This window comes from Lissotriton vulgaris, chromosome 10 (genome assembly GCF_964263255.1).
Source record: "Lissotriton vulgaris chromosome 10, aLisVul1.2, whole genome shotgun sequence".
NCBI lineage: Eukaryota > Metazoa > Chordata > Amphibia > Caudata > Salamandridae > Lissotriton > Lissotriton vulgaris.
In genome coordinates this window covers 736,968,497-736,985,973 of record NC_141698.1, presented here as the reverse complement: position 1 = coordinate 736,985,973, position 17,477 = coordinate 736,968,497, and the positions used below count along the sequence as shown (strand labels likewise).

General features: G+C 45.3%; 1 protein-coding gene across 2 annotated transcripts in view; it reads right to left on the bottom strand.

The window, feature by feature from the left end:
- ODAD2 (outer dynein arm docking complex subunit 2) overlaps positions 1-17,477 on the bottom strand; it is a 1,227,385-nt gene that overhangs the window by 975,111 nt on the left and 234,797 nt on the right. For both annotated transcript variants that reach the window (XM_086941603.1, XM_086941602.1), the window contains exon 4: positions 6,229-6,424. In XM_086941603.1, coding sequence (XP_086797729.1) covers positions 6,229-6,424 — 196 coding nt within the window. The remainder of the gene's footprint in view (positions 1-6,228; positions 6,425-17,477) is intronic.

The window sequence follows — 17,477 nt, the reverse complement described above, 5'->3', positions numbered from 1 at the left end:
TCCCTGACGCCCTGCTCTTTCTCTGGGGGCAGATCTAGAATACGCCCCTGACTGTGGCTATCGTTGAACATACTGTTGTCTGTATGGCTGAGAGAATGTAGCGTATGAGGGGTCTCTGTACTGCTGAAATCCTCCCCTGTAGGAAGGAGAGCCTCTTCCCCCAGCTCCTCTAAAGGGCACCTTCCAATACTGAAGAGTCCCTAGAGCTTCCCCTGTGTCCGTATCTTAATGTCTTATAACGCATCATCAATGTGCTTACCAAATAAAGCTTCCCCATCGAATGGGAATTCTAGGATCTTGTTTTGAACCTCTGGTCTAAACAAAGTAGCTCGGAGCCATCCTTGACGGCGCAAAACCGCTGCAGCCCCCATCGATCTGAATGCTGTAGCTGCAATATCCATCTCATAATCTATTACCTCGGCAGATACTCTCTCACCCTCCTGAAGTATCTTCTTAACTTCTGGTTTGCTTTCCTCCCGAAGCTGATCCATATACAGAGCCAGGTCACACCACATTTGTCTATTGTATCTACCCAGTATGGCAAGGGCATTAACTGCTCTAACCAACAGAGTTGACTTTGATGAAAAAACGCTTACCAGCATTATCCAGGCACCTGCCTTCTCTATCATGAAGTGTAGTAATGGGGGCAGATGAGTTTTTGGATTTTTGCTGAGCTGCCTGCGAAATAACCGAATCCGGTTTGGGATGGCCCACCTAACAAGCTGAAGCATCCTTTTGAGCCTTGTATTTCTTCTCCAACCTGGATGGTACTGGTGTCACAGTTGCTGGTGTTTTAAAGACCTTAATCCTTCTTCCCATACATGACCTATAATGGGAATAGCACTCACTGACTTTCTGAAGGGCTCCTTAAAATCATATAAAAGACAGCCTGCTTGGGTAGCCGGCATAGGGAGATCAAATCTCTTTGCAGCTCTCTCTAACAGGTTATGGAAACCACAATATCCTCTGGTGGCGAGTCAATGGGCATCGGAGAAGTAGAAGAAGGCATTGGGATGAGGTAGTCGTCCCACTTTGTATGTGGATCTCTAAGCTCTCCCTCTTCCTGATCATCATCCATTGTACTTGGATCCTGTAGGGGGACTGGTGTAGGTGATTTTTGTAGAGGTTCAGCTGGTATAACTTGAACCCTTTTTGGAGTAGATGGAACAGAACATGGACCAGGATCTACTGACGGTATTTCCTGGTGAACAGGAGTTGGGGGAAATCTCTTACTGTAGTCAGCTAACATGAATTGTAGGCCCGTTATTAAAGAAGAAGACATGGAAACAACTTTTTCCTGATAATCCTGATGGTATTGTTGTTGTTACGGAGTATATTCTTGATATTCTCCATATTCCTCCTCAAAATCGTCCTCCTGACACTTAACGTGCAGCTGGGATGGACTACTCGAGTAGTCAAAGGGCCCATCATCCTGAGAATCCTGCTCTACCAACAGGTGAGAAGGTACGAGAGGTGTAACCATGCTAGGTGAGGTAATTTCAGGTGTAATTCTCCTTGTTCTCGTCTTTTCTGACTTATCTCGAGTTTTTTCCCTCGTCCACAGGCCCGTTGACGAGATAGATGACGAGATCATAGACGATACGGTCGGAGGAGGAATAGTCGTAGGCGGTGATTTGGAAACCTTTGGTGATGGTAAAACCGCCATATAAGTCGTCATCAGCGTTGTTGTCGTCGCCGACCTTGCCGTGGTCGCTGTCGTCTTCCTCCTCACCAGCGTCATCATCGATGCAGTCATCGACGATACCAGCATCAACATCATACTTGAGGGCGACAAAATCTTCAACAATGGAGCCCCCAACACCTCCTTCAATGCTGTATACAGCTAGGAGGGTTTTTGAGTAATCCAGAATGACTAGGCGCACAACCTGAGTGGCCGCAAAGTAAAAGGTGACAAGAGGTAGTCAGTATAGGCAATAGGGCGAGCGGTAATACCTCACAACCGCTCGGCCTGTACAAAGGAACAATAAATTGATGCACTACACCAAGAACAGAACGTCTTGTCGAACTTTTTCTATGTATATCGAATGACTTATCATTCTCGAAGTGTCACACTGAAAATTTTGATGTGCATAACCAATCACTTCAAATTGACACCAATATTACTAAGAATTGATTAATACTGTATAGAGCAGGGGCTTTGTTGTTTATTTTTACCTCCTTCAATGCTGATGCTTACTTTGACGACAGGCAAACTTCAATCTTCGTTGATGACGACAGAGCTGGATTCTTCATAGACGGTACAGTTGACAATGGAGTTTTCGACAATGCTTTTACCTCGGAAGGGACTGAAGAAGGTTTTTTGAATGAGTGCCTTACTTGAGGGGGTGTATTAGGCGGTTCAGACCTAGCCTTTTTCTGTTGTTTCTCCCCGAAGATTTTCCCTTCCTCTCCTTTTCCTGTTTGTCAGGAGATTTTGACTGACTGCACCCATGAGACCCATGAGAGGTCTTTTTAAGGGCCTTTTCTCGGTGCTCACCAGACGAATGAGCCTGAGGTGATTTTCTCCTCTTATGGGATCTTCTGGAGGAAGACGAAGAGGATACCTCATCACTGTCCTCACTTGAAGTCACTTCCTTTCTGGCTTTGATTTCTGAAGCCATTTAGGAAGGCGCCCCCGCGATCCTTTAAGGTTTTATTAGAAAAGTTACGACATACCTTGCATTCCTTTGCCTTATGGTTGAGATATAGACAATAAACAGAGTCCTCATGAGGGTCATCAGTATAAAGCCTTCTCTTCGAGCAGGCAGCACAGGGTCTAAAAAAAAAACTCTTTTCCCTTTTCTGACATAATTCCTGCCAGAATGTTGACAAAGCAGCCCTGAGGATGGATCCTGTAGATGTAAAATGATGAAAAGAAGTAAAAAATCTCTTTAGATTCACTAGTAATGAGAGAAAACTGAGCAGAGCTCAGACTTCCTAGCACAACGTACAGTAGAAAATCTGAAGGTCCAAGGTTCACTCAGGAGGGTTCTAGAGGGTCAAGGGTCCTGATTGGTTCAAGAATTACTTTTGGTCTCTTTTACATAATAAGAGATATGGGTTACAAAACTGATATAGGCCTAGGCCTGGTTTCTGCTTTGTATTAATTTATCATTGCTTATTTGATGTACCAGGGACTCCCATCGAAACGACGGGGAATGATTCAAGCATGTGAATATATGACAGTTCCAATACTGGACTAACAGGTTTATTTGGCATGGGGTTGATGCAGTGCTTTATTATCTTTAAAAAGCTTATACGTCTGTTGGTGGTTTTACTGATTTTGTTGGCATAGTACTTTGCTTTGGCTAATGTGATAAGCTGTCTGTGTGTTATACAGATTGAATTTACTATCATGAGGTCCTCAAGAGTTCTGTTTTTCTTCCATTTTCTTTCCTGTTTCAGAATGGATAGTTTGTCAGCAAGGTTTTTAGAGTACCAGGGTGCTGAAGGTTTTGGCTTGTACTTGTTGTTTTAATTGGGGTGTGGATAGCCATATAGTTTTCCAAAACATGTTTTAGTTGTTTAAAAAGGTGCTAGCATTGGACTTGGATTTGATAGGGTAAGAGATGAGCTCAAGCATTAGGTTGTCTAAGGAGAAGCCTTTGATGGCTCTGATGTTTTGGTCTTCTCTCTTGAGTTGACCTTGGTTTTTGGTAGTACGCGGAGTAGGGAGATAAGAATGATGAAGTGATTACTCCAATCCAGTAGTATAGGTAGCTTGCATTCGATTACTGGTGATAAGAAGATAAGGTTAAGGATGTGGTCTATTGTGTGTGTGGATTTATGACATGCTGTAGCCCATTCAGTGTGTCAATAAGGTTGAGGATAGTGTTGCTTTCTTGTTTGAGCTTGTGCTTTTTTGGGATGTTGAAGTCAACCAAGAAGGTGCGCTGGGCATGTTGGTGGACGAGGTGGCAAGGAGGTCTGAGAATTCATCAATGAAGTCCTTGTTCTGCTGATAAGGCCTATAGATGAGATGGAGGGTGGCAATTTAAGTAGCTGAGTGTTGGGAATGGCATGTCAGCAGCTCCACAGAGTTGAATGTTACATGGTTCATAGGGTGCTGGGCCAGGATGACTACAGGATGACAGCAAGGCCGTCTCCCTTCTTATTTATGCAGTCTACAGGAGGGATGCTGGAAAAAACAGTACATCTAGGATGTGCAAGAATGTGGGGGTGAATTTGGTTTCTGTGATGATGAGAGCATCAAGGTGGTGAAAGTGGTGAGGTATGCAGTGTCTGGTGGGTGAAGTACGGCAGAGGGGAGTGTTAATGAGCATGAGTTGGAATGTGTATTCTGTAGTTTGAGGGTGTGTGATAGTTAGTGGAATGTGTACAAGGTGAGGTCTGTGTACTTTGCAATTTCTATGTGACTATTTGGGTTGGTTAGGTCATGTTGCATTTGTGGTGATTGGCAACATTGGGTGCTGGGTGAGAGATTACTATAGCTTAACTTGCAAGTTTCAGGTAAACAGGGGTTCTGGCCCAATGCCCTTCTGGGGTCTTACAAGTAGTGCCCTTGGCTGTGTCTGCCCTTTGCTCTGGACATCCAGGCAATAAGACACCCTGAAGAGTTGATTGAAGTAGGGTGAAGGAAGTGATGTAACTTCCTGTGCAGATGGATAATGGGAAAACCAGTGACATCACTTCCTTAGCAGATGGATGTTGCGAAAATTCGAAAAGGACACTTCCCTTGCAGACCCATGATGGGAATTCCAGTGATTCTACTTCCTGTGCAGATGGATGACGGTAAATCAAGTGATGTCACTTCCTGTTCTGAAGGAAGATGGGAAATTAAGATCTCTAGTCTGGCTTCTTCTTTTAAATATGATTTTGACAATAAGCAATTGAAGCTGATTTTTGTGCAGATGGTTGATGGGAAATTCAGTGATGTCCCTTTCTCTACAGATGGATGATAGGACGTTGTTTATCAGAAGTACCTGTAATATATTTAATTTCCTTTCTGGCATAAAGAAACTAGTTCAGCTGTCTAGTTCTGACACAAGGTGTTGATTTCTGTGTGCAATTTTGTAGTTGCAGTCCATGTGGAAGCTGTCGCTCCATGGTGGCTACTTCAATTCCTAAGTGGGCCTCAATATCAAATGGATCTGTGATAGCAATGGTTTTATCAGACAATGTAATGTCAGTCAAACTGCTAGTGGTACTTTCTTCAACTTCAAATGGAATGTCATGCCCTCAGGTGGTGAGAGTGACTTCCCAGTCCACATTAGAGGGCTGTGAAATTGAGCCATCTTTTGATGTTCAATACCTTCTCCAGTTTGCAACACTGCATGATACCCTCATGACTGTTGAGAGTACGGCTTGACATTGTTAAGTGAAATTGCCACCCATTCGCCCCGTGTGACTCAGGGAAATACATTACACACAGTGTGAAGAAGACATTCCATAATATGGTTCACCCACAGCAAGGGCATTGCACACATACGAAAAAAGTCAGCCAAATGAATATCACTCATTTTTGTGATCATGAACACTCAAAGACATTTTAGTTGTATACCAAATACCTGAAAAAAATCGAAATGCTTTCCAGCTCACCTAAAAAGATGACATGAGTTCCAACTGCCACTACTGGCACTTATGGGGCAGGGAATCGGCTGCATCCCTTAAATGAAGAGTGTTTATTTTTCAGCTGTTTGCCTCTACTGCTTGTCAGGCCCAATTGTCTTACATTTAGGTCTGCTTCAATTTCAGAAAATAATATTAGGGCTAAACCAGCCATTTTTTATTTATTTATTTACAACCACCAACGGATTACTTTTAAAAGAAAAACAAACCTATTAAACTTACATTGCCATCAAATTGGAAGCATAAACTTTAATTGTTAGAAAAACCTCTTTTGCAAAAATTACTTGGGAGTTGAATTCAATTGCTATGGTTATCCACGTGTAGCCACAGATTGAAATAAAAACAGCAGAGCATGTCTTACTTAAAATTTTACGATGAACCGACAGAATCTCTTAGAGACAATGGTCCCAGGGAAATATAAACTAAAATCTGGAGTCATTCTTGCATCTTGTTTAGAATGAGGATGAGAGAGCTGACCCACATCGTCTTAGGCGTAGCAATATTGAATGGCATCTAATACTCAAAGTAATAACAATGAACTTGGTCTACCTATACTGAATTGCCCTTAATGCATTATCTTTTTAAGTATACTGAGTGGAGGTGTACAAAGTAAATGATCAGCTTTGCATTAACACTTACTTCGAAATGTGTTTTAAAGAACTGTTAAGCAGTTGCATATCCAGCTGTTGGAGGAGTAAAAATATTTTCATTTTCATTTCTGCTTCTTGGTCTTTGTCTTCCTTCAATGTATCCAATAAGCGCAGCATGGACATATCGTCTCCTTCAACTGTAGCAAACGCTGGCCCAATCATTTTTGCAATGGGATCTCTATTGGCTGTTAGAAAAAAACATACTGCTTAATTTCAGCGCAAAGCGATTAGTTTGTTCATAAGAAACAAAGGAAGTTGGCTGGACTCCATGAAAATACATTGTATACTGACACACACAGCTGTGCTCCCCAGGAATCTCCGTGATACAATTCTCTTTAATGTGATTTTTGAAACACTGCATTGCATGATAGAAATCAGTGAGCTACAATCCTAATTAGGACATTGGAACGTTGAGAGCTCCATTGAAGACATTGGAGTGGCTCATGTCTTGAAAATGGCTGGTAAAAGCCTAGAACCCCAACATTCCAATGTTTGTCATTCATAGGGGTTGCTATTAAGAAAGGCCTCATGGAGCCCGAGAGGATTTAACCCGTTGCGTGCGACCGTCGGCCAACGGCCATGGTAGGCTTCGGTAGTGCTGCGCACGTCCGTTGGCCGACGCAGCCCTGCCCACTCAACAGAACTCCCGCACTACGGCAGAATTTGCGCTGCAGTTAAGGAGTTAAATTCCTTTGGGTTCACTGAGCTCTTTGTTTTATTTGTTAGAACATTCAGCCAACATTCTGCCCTCTAGTGGCAGAATGTTCTAACAGCATCATAGCCTGCCGTAGCTGGGTTATACCAGCCATCAAAGACATGCTCCCTTGTAAAACGCTGTAGTGGCCCTTCAATGGCCTATGGCGGGCTATAAGGCTATAATAAAACATTGGAATGCTGAGAGCTCTATTGAAGACAATGGAGTGGCTTGTGTCTTATAATGGATAGTATATGCCTTCTGCTCCAACATTCCAATGTTTGCCTTTCTGGTTCTCACTTTTTAATTTAGAACATTCTACCCTCAGTGGGTGGAATGTTCTAATGGCCTTATAGCCCTTCTGCCTCTGGCTATATCTGTTGTTAAAGCCCCTCACCCCGTTATAGGACCATGCCAGCGGCTCAGGTCTGTAACTCAGTTTCAGGCCCTTTAACAACCGCTATAGCCCTAGGCAGCAGGCTATAGGGCTACAGTAAACTTCAGAAATCTATTTTGTGCAAGAAACAGGGACAAAACATAAAATATACCCTTGCACGCTCAAAAATTTCACCTTTTTGTTTGAAATCCACAAGGACAGCATAGGTGTAGGAGGAAATGTGAGGGACAACATATTACATCCCTGAACAAGACATCTAAAGTATGGCAGTTACTGACTGGGAAATCCAAGGTGCATGTGACTCTTATTAGAGCAGAGGTACAAGTCGATGCCCATGTAGTTTCAGTAAACCAACAGAGCTAGTGAAACCAAACCTAAGGGGGCCCTCTGCATGGCATAATGAAGGGCCCCCCCAAACACACCTCGCTCCCATATGATCTACTAAATTCCTGTTGTCATGAGACCTCACGGATCCAAGTCATCCCACCGATTAGACTGTCCCTCAAGATCTGGATTAAAACTGCAGTGTTGCATCAAACACAGAAAAAGTGATGGAAGAAATTCTTGCAATACATGTAACCATTTGCATTCTCTCGTGGTAGCATCCCAACCCATTGTTCTTTTGCCTACCATGCCACCTCAGTTTAGACCCAGTCATATGCAAAGCTGTCTTGACCCGGCTCGAAAAGGAACAGCACCAGCCCTAACTGCCAGGCCAGGTCCTCTCTGAAGCAGAACACAAGTAACCCAAGATCGGCTTCGTACCTGAAGGATAAGTCCCAATGAGGGCAAAACCAGGCTGGACCTGCTTGTGTTTTGGTTCAGAGAGGACCTGGTTTGGCAGTTAGGGCTAGACTGTTCCTATTGGAGCAGGACCAAGACTGATTTGTCTATTAATGGGTCTCAACTTTTGAACAGAGCATCAGGAATTTCCTTAAAACATTTAGTAAACGGAAGCAGGTAGCAGAACCTTTAACATGTCTGGAGGAATTCTCATTAAAGCTTTGACCATTCAGTCTCAGAATGAGTTGGGTGTCATCCGCATAGCACATGTAGAATATGTGGAAACCGTGGACCAACTTTGCCAACTGACATTTGAAGATTGGAAGTGTAGGGCTCAAAGAAGATCCTTGTGGCACTCTGAGAAAGAATCCTTTGGTAGAAGAACTAAATGGGGGCATGATGATTGCTTGGCTCCTACCTCTTTTTTGTTTTTTAAATATCTTTATTGATTTTTCAGTTCCATACCACACCAAACAAGCACGTAGTCATTTATCAGTCTTCAAGGCAGTCAGAGGTGATTGGATACCATGTTCCCACCTTTTTACAATTCCTTTATCTACCCTGCGCACAGGTGGCATAGAATATACAATTAACTGTTCCACCTGACCTATATTACTTCACTTTGGGACCTGAATAGGGTCCCGACACTGGCCACAGTGTTTTATCATTACTACCACTTTATTTCTGGATTTCATTTCTATGTATGTTTTACTTTAATTTAAACCATGAAAAAGTGAATACAGTACATACAGTGCTATACAATAATATGTGCGTTATGTGCTCCGGTGTACATTCATCCCACCCTTTTCGGTGTGAGGTAGGTGTGGTGAATTTTGTTAAAGTAGGTGTAGAGAAGTGAGGCATTTATAGATACCTTTTTTTTTTACTGATTCCAAGCATTACTTCCATGCAGTCAGTCTTAGTTCATGTCCCCAATCTCTTTTCCCAGCAGACATTTAATTGTTCTCACGGCTGTAACATCGGGCTGCGCAGTCCCATGTATATTTCTGACAGCCTTCCGCTGACTTCCGCAAGTTAGCAGTACTGTCAAGCCCAATTTTGGCTCGGGCACAGTGTGTGCGTTCACTCTGGTCTACCTCTTTACTTTAGTCAGTGCCCCAAAATAGCAGGAAGTGCCCCGGACGCAACACATACAATTCTCTTAAATCAGTGAAAATGCGCCATTTCCCGTTCATGCACAAGTCTCGCCTTTGTGTCACTCTCGCTTATGCAGTTGTGGAAAATATGGTATCTGTCCCACCCACGCAGGGATAGATTTGTTTCCAGCATGCCCTAACATCTCTTAGTAAAATATTCTCTGGTTTGGTCTCCAGCAAAAAATAGTTTGTTGTTGTTTAAAGCTTTATTCGACATTTGTCATAAAAGCATTCACCTAACCCTAATACATTAAATACTATACATAAAATACTTTCTAAAAATACATATTAAACATGAATTGTCGAATAAATACATGATAAAAATACACTAAATTACACTTCTTAAAAAGTAGATTTTTCTAAAAATTAAAATACAATAATTCATATGGCAAAGTGCAGAATTAGTAGTGTACATAATTCATTGGGATGTGATTGCCATTAATGATCGGGTACGAATTATCCATGCCCAGGCCAGAAATTTTGCTACCCCAACCACGAGCACTGTGGAACAATCTGTTTCAAGTATCCTAAGAGCTTCAGATTGGCTACGGGTTCCCATGTTTGAGCACACAGGTTTTAACCATTTACGTCTGGGGGACGAGTACAATGGGCAACAGAACAAGAGATGGGAAATGTGCTCAGTTTGTTCATTACAATGGTGACAGTGTTCATCCCATGCTGGGGACCAGTGCTTCTTGAAGGCATTCACCGGGAGTGTACCTATGCGAAATTGAAAATAAAGTTTTCTATCATACGGTTTTTCGATGACATCCCAAAAAGGTTCGCATGAGGGGTACATTTTTATATCTAAGAAGCGAGATGTTAAGCTTGTACTTGTACCATCACTAAACATTGTAAGATACACCATTTCCCAATATAGTTCTTTCAGCTTTGCTTTCGTAGGGAAGCAGGTCACATCTTTGGTATCCCATAGATAATCCAATTTCAGTTTTATAAGGAGTCCCCGGAGCTCCTTTAGCCATGGGATACTATGGAAACAGTCGAACTTAATGACGTCCATCAAGGCCGCCGCATAGTGACTTAATTCTGGGGTCACCATAATCCGTCTCCAATATAGAAGGGGGCGTAGCCTCGCTATGTCCTCTATACCTTTTCTTCCCAGATCCAATTTTAATGGGATTGTGGGAGTGCTTTGGGGAACCATCACAATCCCTCGTAGAAATCTGTTTTCTGCTCGGCCCAGTTCTCTCAAATTAGAAAACCCCCATAATTCAGAGCCATATAAACAAGCCCCCAGGACTTTCATAGAATACATTTCCAACACACAATTTACTGGCTTTGTTAGCGAGGTACGATGTTTTAGGGTAATTGCGCCTGCTAGCTGCCTAAACTTTAGTAAAGTTGTATTTATGTGTGATTTCCAGCTCATATTTTCTTGAAGGGTGATGCCTAGGTAAGAGAAAGAGTCCACCCTTTCTAGGGGTGTACCTTTATATTTTATTACACCTTTAAAGGTGGACTGCTGGTTGAGGCACATGAATTTTGTTTTGGTGGTATTCAGTTCAAGGCCCCTCCCATCACAAAACTCACCGAAGGCATCAACCACTTTTTGGAGACCACTGGGGGTGCGGGAAAGTAAAAGCGTGTCATCCGTGAACATGAGGACGGGGACACGAGAGCCTGCGATTACTGGGGCATCACTAGCAATCTTCTCTAGATGTTCAACAATGCCATTTATATAAATTGAGAAGAGAGTCGGCGCTAGGACACACCCTTGCCTCACCCCACGTTCTACCGGAAAGGGATCAGTTACTTCTCCTTGCTTGCCCCATCTTATTCTTGCAAAATTATTTTCGTGGAGACGAACAAGGAGTGTAAGCAATTCCTGGCTTAAGCCTACGTCCGCCAGGGTCTGCCAGAGTTTTTCTCTGGGGACCAAGTCGAAAGCGGCTTTTAGGTCCACAAAGACTGCGTACAATGTCCCCTTCTTTAAAGTAACGTTTCTCCAGTAGATGGTTAAAAAGTGGAGGACTTGATCAACGCTACTAGTTAAAGGGCGAAACCCAGCTTGGTAAGATGACAAAATATTCTTTTCATTAATCCATTGCTGCAGTTTATTCTGGACTAATCGGCCCATTAGTTTTTGCGCTGTATCAATCAGACTAATGGGTCTGTAGTTTTTAGCCAGGGTTCTATCACCTTTCTTGAATAAGGGAATAATATCGGCTCCCTTCCACGAGGCAGGCACTTTCCCTCCCATTGCTACCGCATTAGCCAGCATGGCACTTTCCCTCCCATTGCTACCGCATTAGCCAGCAATATAGTTTAAAACACCCCACTCTCCCAGCTCGGCCTACACCTCCTCACACTTCCACGTGCTGGCATCTGCCAGCCAACATTCTTTCCACTTCATTTGGCCTGCAGCGTAGTATAAATAATTATTTAGCGCTTCCAACCAACCATCATCTGGAAGAGCCTACAGTTATGGCAGCAACACTCTGCGTCTGTTGGTCCCCATGTCATGGATGTAAGCACCCCGTGTAGCTGGGGGGCGCTAGAGAGCGCGCTAGCAGAATGGCCGAACCTCTGTGAGGCTCCAGCAGCCTGGCATAAATATCCGTCAGTTATCCTATTAAACCTGCTCCGACCCGTCCCAAATTTGGACCGAGTGTTGAGAATAGTCGGGAGCACCCCCGGTTAAAGTTTGGGAGCGCTCTGACCCTCCGTTCCTGACTTCGTGTGTCTGGAAGGTGGCGCCGTGACCGGTGGCTGAGCCCACGGTGGAGCCTGCAGGGGTGAGCCGCTGCGCGAGACCGGGGATTACCACGAGGCGCATGGGCCTCATGTAAAGAAAACACCCTTGCCTACTTCTGGCGGAGCTGCTGAGGAGGAGGCACTAGCGGAAGCCCTCCCCTGCTAGAACCTGCATGGTGGCGGCTGGAGGCGACACTCACCTGGATCCCTGTGGTGCTGAGGGGCCTTACAAGCCGGAGAGGCCCTGGAGGTCGTTTGCACTCTCGGCGGACGATAATTAGACTGGCTGACGGTTCCGGGACTACGGAGGTGAGGCGCGACAGGAGTGTGCAAGCGCAGGCACCCTGACCCTCTTGCCCGTGTACGGAGCTATTCGGTGGCAGCGTGACAGCTACGGCCCCCCCCCATTACCGGGAAAAGCAGCAGTGCTCCCTGTATTACACAGCGGGGATTTGGGATGAAGGCCTGCCAGAACGGCTGATATTGCACTACGTTGCCATCGAGTGCACCCAGTAGCCGAACCTGGGTGAAGGCACATGTATGGGTGTGGCATAACAGCTGGCATGCCCCGAATATACTGAGACTTATGCGAGGGGTTTAGAGCGGATAGTGCCGCGCTGTGATTATTGAGCTTCTACGGCAGGCGCTAGGCTCTTTGGGGAGGTGTGGCAGTTAGAGGACCTTTACAACATATTTGCTGCCACATATTGTTTGACACACGCTCACTTGGCATGCTGAGGAGGTATCGATCTTGACTCTTTCCATATTGAGGGAACACAGGCGCTCTAGCGCTGCTAGAACTGGTGATACGTGCCGCTGCCTTACAGAGGAGGTGTCAGTAGCACAAATGAGTGTCAGCGAACTGCGACGGAGCGGATGCATGCACTGGGGCTCCGCTCAACTGTGTATTAGTATGCAGCCCATGGCTATGGGCACTACTGCGTATCTTGGCTGACTCTCAACCCTGGATCTTGCTCTCATACAGTGTGGTTAAATACGAGGTATCTGAATTGAGCACCGTTAGCCATGTCATTGACACCTTCTGCGGTGCTGCACATAGTGCTGACGGAGTGAAGTGCCCCGATGCACAAGGGCTCTTCGCCGGGAAGAGAGGATCGCTCCAGTCGGGTCTCGCCAGCGGCTTCTAGCCCTTATAAAAGTTTCGCCATGGGGAAAAATGACAACAAACAACCGAAGTTATCCTTTGAACGTGCCGCCGCCAAGAAAAGTACACGCAACACAGCTGAGACGGGGGGTGCGCATGGACCGCCGAATGCAAGAGGTCCCTCCACATCTGCCACCCCGGAGATGCAATTGATGATGGAAGAAATGAGACAGGGCTTTGCCACAATAGTTGACAAGGTGGATCGCCTATCGTCTAGAATGGATTCTGTAGCGCAGAAGATAGAGGTGCATGAGGAGCGCCTAACAGAAGCGGAGAGGCGCATCTCCGGAAATGAGGACACGTCTGCTTCCCATGGAACGCGACTGTCTAGGATGGACAACGTCCTACGTATAATTGCGGCAAAGAACGAGGAATTGGAGGCGCGCAGTCGGCGGAACAATATACGCGTTATTGGCGTACCGGAATCGACCAACACCGGCCGCATGGAGGACTACATCGAAAAGATCCTTTTGGCAGCGGTGGGAGAGGGAGCCTTCTCCAGCCAGTTCATCGTTGAGAGGGCACATCGTTCACTTGGTCCGCGCCAGAAGCCTGGGGCGCCTCCGCGACCTATAATTGCCCGTCTCCTTAATTACCGAGACCGCAACACTGCGCTTCGGGCAGCACGGCTGAACCAAAATTTGACATGTGATGGAGTGAATTTCTCAATATACCCGGACTTTACCCCTGTGGTGCAGGAACAAAGGCGGAAGGTCCTCGATGTTAAGAAAAAACTCAGGGCACTTCAGATTGATTATGCCCTCCTATACCCTGCGAAGCTCAGAATAACACATCAAGGAAAGCAGTACTTTTTTACGAACCCACAGCAGGTGGAGGACTATATGTTATGTTATGTTATGTTATTTATTATTTGTTAAGCGCACTTACGCCCGGAGGCTTCTTGGTGCTGGAGAGAATCAAACATAACAGTACATAAAAGACACAAATCACTATTTACAGTAAGCCTGTGAAAAAAGAATAGTTTTGAATGCTTTCCTAAAGGTAAGGAGGTCCCTACTGTGTCGCAGGGTCAGGGGGAGTGAGTTCCACAATGAAGCAGCCAAAAATTGAAAACTGCTACCTCCCTGACGTTTCCTTTTGAAACGAGGGACCTCAAGTAGGTCCTTGTGGGTAGATCTCAGGCTGCGCAGAGGTTGATATTTACGCAGCAGTTGTCTAAGAAACATGGGACCCTTGCCCTCCAGAGCCTTGAACACAATACAGCCCACCTTGAATGTTGCTCTCTGTTCCACAGGCAGCCAGTGCAAGGTCTCCAGTCCATGTCTAATCGATTCCCACTTTGGGACTTTACAAATAAGTCTCGCAGCTTGATTTTGCAAGTATTGCAATCTTTTCAGTTGGCCAATAGGAGCCCCCAGATAGAGGCCATTTGAAAAATCGATATGAGACAGGACTAGAGAACTAACTGTCTGAATTAAGGCCAGACCTGTGAGGAGATGTGCTATTTTCTTGATCTTCCTCAGTTGGAAAAACCCCGAGGAGACCACTGTACCAATTTGACTTCCCAAGGAGGTCCTCACTGAGAGTCACTCCCAAACTTTTTATTGTACGGGATTTCTTTGGAGGCGAGCCCATGTCCGATGGCCAAAAACAAGGGCTCCAACTGATCTCACTCTTCCCAGGTAGAATGAGCTCCGTTTTTCCCGGATTTAACTTAAGGTGGTTTAGAGACATCCACCTTTGGATAAAGGACATAGTTGCACGAAACTCCTCGGTCGCATTCTGTGCGTTTAGTACAAAAATCAACTGCAGGTCGTCTGCATAATTATATACATCAACCTTAAACTGTCGGAGGGAAAACAGAAGAGGCCGCATGTACAAATTAAATAATAAAGGGGACAGGGAAGATCCTTGGGGAACCCCACAGAAAGAAATGTTTTTAGGGGCTGTAAAAGAACCCAGTCGAACCGACTGGGTACGTTCTGAAATAAAGGACCTGAGCCAAGCCAAGGCCGAGTCTCGAAGTCCGGCCTGTTCGACACGGTTGACCAGGATGGTATAGTCAACCGTGTCGAACGCGACAGACAGGTCCAATAACACCAAGGCCTGGTGCAGGTCCCTGTCAGCATTAGAACTCAAGGTGTTCTGAACGGCCAATATCACTGCCTCAGTAGAATGACCAGGCCGGAAACCTGCCTGGTTAGGTTGTAAATAGCCAGAGGCTTCCACAAAACTTGATAGGCAATTGGTCACATGGGCCTCCAATATTTTGGATAGATAAGGCAGTAGCGATATTGGCCTGTAGTTTGAGAGGTCAGAGGAGTCGATACCGGGTTTCTTTTTTAAAGGGATCAACAAGGCCTGTTTAAAACTATTCGGGACAATCCCTGACATAAGGGAATTATTAAGCAAAGGGAGCAGGCTATTAGGGAGTGCCCGACCAATTTCTCTCATTATTTGAGGAGGGCAGACATCCTGAGGAGATCCAGATTTAACTCTAGTGAGCAAATCTTGGAGGATTTGGTCAGTGATTAAAGGAAAAGAATGCAAGGTAAGGGGATTTAAAAAGGTATCATCTATCGGAGCACAAGCTGGAAGCTTGGATAGAGTTTCCTTAATCAGCACTATTTTATCATAAAAATAGTCATTCAAGGAGTTGCAGAGCGGTTGTGAGGGGACGACTGGGGGAGAAGTTCTTTCATCATTGCACAGCTCAGTCACAATCCTGAAAATTTCTTTCGACTTATTAGTCGCGTTAAGTATTTTAGAAGAGAAATAATCAGTTTTGTGAGTGTGCAGCGTCTTTTGGTAGGCTTTACGAATTGAACAGTATGCAATCCTTGCTTGAGGACAGTAATTAATACGCCATGTCCTCTCATGCTGCCTCACTTCAAGTTTTAGTTTCCTCAACTCCGGCGTGTACCACTTATGTGCGTCCGCGCTGCGTGAGTTATCAAAACGAGTGAGGGGGACACAGACGTTAATGGCCGAATTTAGCCATTCCTGAAGCCTACAGTCGGCAATCTCCGCGTCTGAACTCTGCTCTGGCAGAGTAGACTTTAACAAATTTAAAAAAACTGAAATGTCCAAGGAGGACCATTTCCGAGTCAAACTGGTAGCCTTCAGCTTAAATTGAGGAGCTTTCACAACACAAAATGAGAAACTAATGATAAAATGATCAGACCAACTACATGGTTTAATAACAATAGAATCAATAGGTAGGTTCAATGACCAAATTTGATCGAGACTATGGCCCTTTTGATGGGTTTGAGTGTCTATATATTGTATTAAATTCAGATCATTCAAAAGGTCCTTTGTTTCAGCTGCTTGGGGGTCTAATAGTGTGTTATCAAACCAGAGATTTAAATCCCCGATCAGGAGTAATTTAGAATTATTAGTGGCAAGCATGGCCAATTGCTCAGCAAAAATGACAGGGAACATAGCCATAGATTGGGGCGGGCGGTATAATAAAACCACCACAAGTGGCCCGTTGACAGTATCCAATTTAGCAACAATATTCTCCACATTAGGTATATCCAAGGAGGAGAGTTGTCTAAGTTGGTGTTTCTTATTAGAGATAATGGCCACCCCGCCCCCGATTTTACCTGCCGGTCGTGGCACAGAAATGATGTAATAATCGGCAGGCAAGGCAGCCAAGATATCCGGTAAAGAATCCGGCGTAAGCCATGTCTCGGTCAGCAAGAGTAAGTCCGGTTTGATATCAGATAGTAACAAAAAGATGTCCGTCTGATGTTTGGGCAAAGAACGAGTGTTTAAGTAGACACATTTAAAATTACAAATAGTGCCTGGCGAGCTTTCCGACACCGCATAGTTAGAGGCAGGGTCCATAGCTATGTTAATGGGGTTAGTAATGCCTAGGCGAAAAGTCCGTTTCGCCGTGTTGAGGGGTACGGGGGGGCACATCAAGTTGGTAGGTCGCAACGCTAATAAGTCAGCGGATGTGTACATTACAGGACCATCAGATTCCTTAGCCCATAGCTCCGGACGCTCGCGGACGAGCGCAGACGAGCTTGACTCTAGCGCGACTCCGGCGCGCCTCCGTCGCGCCCGCTGCGCTCCCTCCAACACATTGCGTTTTATGGGAGGGAGCCTCGAGCGACTGGACCGCTGCCACAGGTCCCTGCGCTCTCTGACTCCTCCCAATATGGCGCCCGTTCCCACCACCAGACCGGCACTAGGAGCCGCGGTAAGTGAGCCGCCCTCCACACAATCGGCAGAAGCCGCGATGGACCGAGGCAGAGGGGCCGCTGTTAAGGTGAGAGTGCGAGTGGCGCTATAAATCAGCCGCCCTGCACACAAACAAATGCTAAAGCACTCGCGAGCTATTGCGCATGCAAGTGGCAGT